The 6745-nt window shown below is 45.1% G+C and overlaps 1 protein-coding gene across 1 annotated transcript; it reads right to left on the reverse strand.

The window, feature by feature from the left end:
- Window positions 1-4272: 4272 nt before the first annotated feature.
- Window positions 4273-4452, reverse strand: CTXND1 (cortexin domain containing 1). The gene has a single exon (XM_058846921.1). The coding sequence runs from the start codon at window positions 4450-4452 to the stop codon at window positions 4273-4275; it is 180 nt and encodes a 59-aa protein (XP_058702904.1).
- Window positions 4453-6745: the final 2293 nt, after the last annotated feature.

Raw genomic sequence — 6745 nt, forward strand, 5'->3', positions numbered from 1 at the left:
CCAGAGCAGGCTGCAGCAGCATCACTCATGTGGGTCTCTGGCTTGCCAGCAGTCCCTGTTCCTTTCAGAAGAAACATTTCCAGGGTGTCTGCTCAAATTCAGCTGCTTCTGGCCTCGGTTCAGGTCTTCTCTTACCTTAGCCAGAGTAGCTGCACTGAAAACAGTGTAAAGACTCCAGCCTCTGCTTCTGACTAGGGGAGAAATAATGATTTATCAGTGGGGTTTAGTCTTTGTGGCAAACTGGGTTCCAGGCACAAAGATCCTTCTGCCAGAGGACTTGCTGCAGGGACAAGCAGATCTATAAAGCACCCAGCTTTCAGGCAACAGAGCCCTTGTTCAAGATGAAAGAATTAGCAATTCGTCTCTTCATTTTTTTCAAGAGGAGGAGTTCCCTAGGTGCTTTTTACCCTGCATATCCCATATTCTGGAGCTTCTTCAAAGAGACCCCCACAGATGCTCCATGCTCTTCATTTTCAGTCACTAGCAGGAGGGATTCTAGTCTCAGTGGCCCTATTTCTTTAGGTATGCAATTTGTTACCGATAATGAATTGCTGAAATACAGATGCTGCAGTCCCCCACTGAGCTGAAGCTCAGCTGAGTGCTCTTCCTGGCCAAGGGAGTAACCTGAAATAGCCCCTTTGGAAAGGCTGACCTTCTGCAGAGCTGCAGGAACACCTGGGGCTCCGTCAGCTCTGCCCTGAGCTCCAAAAACCTGTAGTGGTGCAGCTACACAGGGAGCTGCTCTCTGCTCTCACTCTCCAAGGAGGGCTGTCACGAATGTATGCCCTTCTTGTAAATCATGTTGTGTTGTGAGTATTTTTAAAGATGTCCTGGCAACTGTAAGAAAACCACAACAGAGACAGCAAGGAGGTTTTCCATGTCGAAGCTGTTTATTATGTTAGATAAATACACTTGCAACAAGTTTGACTTATATCCTCTGAGTGCAGTTGCTGGTAGTATGGCACAATGATTAAAAAAAGAACCAAAACTAGCAGAGGCACTTGTTGCATGCAGCTGAAGTTACTACCAAGCCCAGCGATGCAGCTCATGCTGACAGAGCCCTGTCCTGGCTGTGAGCACGGATTTGCCAGCGGGGTCGGACCAGCCGGAGCTGCAGCAACGCACCTGGGGTGGGAGAAGAAAATCCAGGGTGATTTTCTCCTCCCAGGGGAAGGAGCAGAAAATGTCTGGCTTAGGCATGATGTCCAGTATTGCTTTTGGTTAAAGAGGAGTGAGGTTGTGTGATTGTAACCAGTGGGGAAAGGCAGAAATTAGAATGAATCATAGAATATGCTGAATTGGGAGGGACCCATCAGGATCAGAGTCCAGCTCCTGGCCTGGCACAGGACATCCCAAGAATGCCACCACGTGCCTGAGAGTGTTGTCCAAAGGCTCCTTGAACTCAGGCTCAAGTCCTGTCACTGGTCACAAGAGTAAAGAGATCAATAAATTTACATTTGCTCTATAAAAACTATCTTGTTGACTTTTATGAAGTCATGTATGTGAATATCCAGATTTTTATAAAGACATTTTTTATCAACAGAAGGATGGACTTGACAGGAGGACAAGTGCCTTTTTATTAGAAAATAGAGACCCCAGAGGGGTCTTTTCATTAGGACTTTCAGGAAAATCCATAAAATAGCTTTTTTCAGCTGGACAAAGAGAGAAAAAAGTGGCAACCATCCTTGCAGAGCAAATTTGTCAATTCGCTTCCTCAGCATTTGTAACCCGTTGTTTTCAGACGGGCTTTGCTTGTGTGTGCCACTGTCCCTGCCCTGCCAGGAACATGCCACAGGACTCACCCTGGTCCCTGTAGTTGGGCAGCCTGCTCAGAGGCTTAGACTTAAGCACCTGAATAAGTCCTTAGCTGAACGGGGGCTTATCAGTGACATGTGACAATGCCAAAGAGTCCTGCATGCAGATAAACACCAAGTGGAGTGCTGGCACTGAGAGGTGTGAGGACAAGCTTTGTCCTTCCTCTGCATCAGCTGTGAATTCAGCCAGGTGACCTGCAAACTGAAAATGTCACTAGCCTGGACATCATTTTGTTATTTTGCTTGTTTTGTAAATAGCCCCACTAGAGGGATACGAGATTTAATGACAAAAAACAGGTTCCATAGTTTAGCCCAGGGAACAGAAGTGTTGTTCTTTGAGCTAGGACATCCATTCCTGTGGTACAGATAGACCTGCCCACAAACAAGAGAGAACAGTGAGTTTGCTCCAAGTATGATGAACGTTTAACATTCAAGCCTGGAAAAGTGCTCTGTTACTGGTGATTACCTGGCTAGCAGAAGCTGAGGCTAGGTAACAGCCTGAGGAGCAATCTGCAGTGGGTAGTGGAAGCAGTGGAGGTCCCTTGCTAGGGGACATCAGGAGGAAAGCCAACCTTTGAATTTCCTGCCTCAGGAATGGGATCTCCTACAACGGAGATCAGCAGAAATTGTGTGGTTCAAAAGATCCATGCAAAAGTCTCCATATGCCTCATAGCCTGCTATTTTGGGATCTTGTATTTGCAGTGTTGAGCACCTTACACCCTCAGAAATCAGTGGGCTGTGTAAAAAAGCCAGGTGCCATTTGGCTTGGCTCAAAATACTGCAGTGAGACAGTAGATGGGGGTCTGGATAATTCCTGTGCCTGGGGAGAACATCCCTGCTGTATAACAAGAGCCAGACCTTCCCTACTGGTTTTAGCAGGAAGAGTTGTAAGTAAGAACCTCATTTCTGTGTATCTATCTAAGGCTCTCCAGGTGCTTTCTGGTATTATTAGACAGACAAAACGAGGTGTGACAAGATGAAATTGTTACACCCATTTCACTGATGAGTAGACTGAGGCACATAAAAATTGACTCTTGTGATCATCAAACAAATCTGTCGGAGCTAGAACAGTGCCTTACAAAGTCTACGTCCCAATTTTCTTGTCACAGCCTTTGCTTCCACCTTTCTCACCCACTGTGTGTTGTCTTATGGCAAAAACCTGGGGGTCAGGTAGGAGGGGAAATGGAGAAGTGTCCTTCTTGAAGTTTTGTGCTTTCGAGCCTTGTCTGTTCACGGTACTTGCTCAGAATTGCTTCAATTCCATAAGTTGAACATGTAGCCATGAACGACAAGGCAGGCATGAGCAAACCTTAGAATTTGAGGAGCAGAGAACTTTGGAATGCTGCATTCCCCACTCTTCAAAGGTAAAGAATAAATTTCCAGCACTCACATGTTCACTTATGCCTTCTTGCATAATGGCTGTCTTAATGAATTGGGAGAAGGAAATGTACCTTACAAATTTGTGGGAAAAATCTTCCTTTGAAGGAGCTGAATTTCTCCGAGGTAGAATGCTTATTATTGAGTGTTGCTGTAAATGTTATGCTGAGGAGTCTGAATGACAAAGCTGGGAGAAAAGTCTGCTTATTGTCCTTGTCATTCTAGTCCTGCCTCATCCCACTGAAGTGCACCTGAAGCAAAAGATGGGTGAAATTGCATGTGGAATCACTCTGAAAATCACAGCAAGTTCTATGTAGTTGTCACCAGCAGTGTCCAGGCTCTGCTCCAGGGGTTTTTGGTGCCTGCCAAGCTCAAAGTCAGTGGCCTGACTAATCCAAGGGCCTGTGACAGAGGATATGCCTGGTTTTTGCATGACTAGGATAGAGCAAGGTGGTGCTATGGGGTCTACAGCAGTCCAGGAGCCCCTAATTCTGAGTGCTTCCATATCCTGGTCACTGGAAATTTGGCTGCAGTGGAGGAGGGAGTGCATGTGCAGAACCAAGGGATTCAAGAATAAATCTGCTTGCATAATTAGCCAGAGGTACTTCAGCACTTCTAATTAGTGATGTTCTGCTATATAAAATCTGGGCCTTTCCTAAAATGCACCCATAATGACCGAGGAAGCAACCAATATTTGAATCAATCTGTTTCCAGGAAAGACAGAGTACTCTTGTTGCTTTTTCATGGTATTGATGGTTACCCTGGGTTTCTGGGTGATACTGAGGGTGGGACAAACTGTGCTAGACCGAGAGTTATATTAGGAAAAGTCTGGATAATCTTGTGCTACTTGAGTTAAAATGACAACTGTAAAATAAGAGTTGCTGCATAGTAGTAAACTCTGCTGCCAGAATGGCTTGCTGATATCTTGACCTGTTGAGCAAAAATAATTTAGGCGATGTGCTCTTGGAGATAATTGCCTTTGCCCTGCATATCTTGAAATGGCTGTTTGTGGGTCAGCCCTTCCCGAGGGAAAAGGCCTCCTGGAGCTCAGCATCCTATGGCTCTGTCTGGGGAATCCCTGTCAGTCATCCAGATGCTGCTCCTCCCACGTGGACGTCGGGATGGCGCTGTAAGGGTCCATGATGACTTTTGCACAGCGAATGATCATCACAATCAGGAAGAGGCAGAGGAAGACAAAACATGCCAGGGTCAGTCCCTTGTCCACGTCAACGTACACGGGCTCTGGGGTTGGCACCTCCATTGCTTGGGCCGCTCTTCATCTGGGTTTGAATTTACTCCTAACATCATCAAGCACCTGCAAAACAAACACGGTGTCAGGCACGAGGGATTGCTGCTCCTGGACACGGGGAAAATCCCGGGTTGTGCTGGACACAGATACATGTCACAGGCCTGATAAATTCTTGCAGGGAAATGAACCCAGTGGAAATGTTGTAGCTCAGCTGACTGAGAGCTGTGAGAAGAAGAAAGCTCATCTACACCTTAATTTAGCCCACAAATGCTTCTTGCTAAAATATTAGGCACTAAAATGAGATGTTAACAAAGAGAAGCAATAGTGAATGAGCACAATCCACTTGAAATATCATCTCTTACAAGAGGCACAGACACTGTTCTTGTCTCAGCATTTCCTAATCATAAAAATATTTCCATTCCTCTGCTAGTGTGAAAGATCAGACAAATGGCAGAGCAGACTGTTTCTATCCCAATTTTCCTCTCTGTCCAAACATTCTCTGTCTCTCACTGGCACAAAGCAAAGTGAAAATTATGCATACTTATTTTCCATAATCTTTTAATCTCTGGTACTCAAGGTTCTCCAGGCAATAGAAGATTTTTTTAGGAGCAATATCATTTTTAAGTGGATGTTTTATCAACCAGAGAGGTACAGGTGATTATGTGATTAGAACAAGGATTATCCTATTCACTGCAGATGTCTGCATAGCTGAAGGTCTCCTCTGGCCTCCTCACCTGAATCCATAACCAAAATTACTTCAGCAGTGATTGAATCCCTCTGAAAGTTTGATTCTAGATAGTTAATCAGCTGATAACACAAACTGCTTTGCACAATTGTGCTGTAGGAGAGCAACTGACCTTACACAGAGTTGAGTCACTGCCCAGGGATGGGGAAACTTCTCCTGACATCCATGTTTGACCAGGGTGGGAGGGAGAAGTGTTGGGGATCAGGAATATGGAATGCCTCTTTACAGCAAACAAAACAACAAAGTTGTTCACATCAAATGCAATAATCAGTCTGAGAGCCAGTCCCTGCTTTAACTGGAGAGATGGGAACAAGAAGATATTGAACTACAGAATTTGGTGAAACTGGGGCATAACAGCCCAGCTGCTCTCTATTACTGCACTAACACAGTGAGGAAATCCCAGGTTTTATGCCACAGAAAAGTTAGCCTGGTTTGTTCCCAGTGAGCTGGTGCTGCTGGCAGGGCTTTGCAGTGGTGGTTCACATCTGGCTGGAGCATTTTGCTCCTGCAGCATCGTGCTGTGCCAGCTGCCAGTGGCTGTCCCAGGGACTCCTGAACTCCTCTGCCCTGCAAATCTCCCTCAGGTGAACCGAAGACCTTTCATTTTAAAAGCTCACAGTTTCTTCCCTGTCCCATAATTTGCTCCTTTTCAGGTGGTTTTCCAGCCTCACAACCTCCTTGATCCCACAAGGCAAGCACAAATCAGCTGGGCTCTTGAGTCTATTTTAAGCACAAGAATGTCAGATTTTTTTTTAATTTCCTGAAAGCATAGAAATTACTGCGACAGCCAGTCCTGCAGCAGGGAAATGAAAGAAGCTGATGGCACAAAGTGAATAAAACCAAGCAGACTTCTCATGATCTCATGTATTTACCAGTCACATCCTTAGGAGCTCATGAAGAAATCTCTGAGGAGTGAGGTCAGGCTTGTAAAGCTCACCCTGCCTGGTTAGAGGTCTTATATTCCCAAGAGACTCTGCTACCACTCTATTTCACCAGCCAAGAGATCTTACATTGCAGTTAATAACTTCATTTGATGAAAAAAAGGTTTGTCAGCAAAGCTGAGTACTAAGTATGAATACTTTATGGATACAAAAGAAAAAAATGTTATCAAAACTGCTAACATATCCTAGTCTTTTTCTGTAGTTCTCTTTTGGAGGTCCAACAAGGATGGGTGTGATTTTTCAATTTTTTTTCTCCCCTCCTGGATGTTGTACCATGTGGAGTTATTTCACTCTAAATTACCTCCTGCAGAATAGCAGAATTATCTGGTAATTTCCATCAGTAGTGATCTTGGAGGGAAAACTGCATTTTCACTCAAATGTACTTTCTTTGGAAAGATGAATAATTTACTCAGAAAATGATCAGAGGTTTCAAGTAGAGATCTATCCCTTGGAGATTTTTCTCTCCAAAATGGCATCACTCAATCTCATAGGAGGCTGGTGTAAGTGCTGCATCCCTCTGCTTCCCTCTGCCCCCAGGACTGTGCCTGGAGGATGCTTCTCTCCTGCTGGAAGGGAAAAGCACCCTTTGAAAGGGACAGGCCGGGCAGAAGGCTTTACC

The sequence above is a fragment of the Poecile atricapillus genome, chromosome 11, assembly GCF_030490865.1.
Source record: "Poecile atricapillus isolate bPoeAtr1 chromosome 11, bPoeAtr1.hap1, whole genome shotgun sequence".
Classification (NCBI taxonomy): domain Eukaryota; kingdom Metazoa; phylum Chordata; class Aves; order Passeriformes; family Paridae; genus Poecile; species Poecile atricapillus.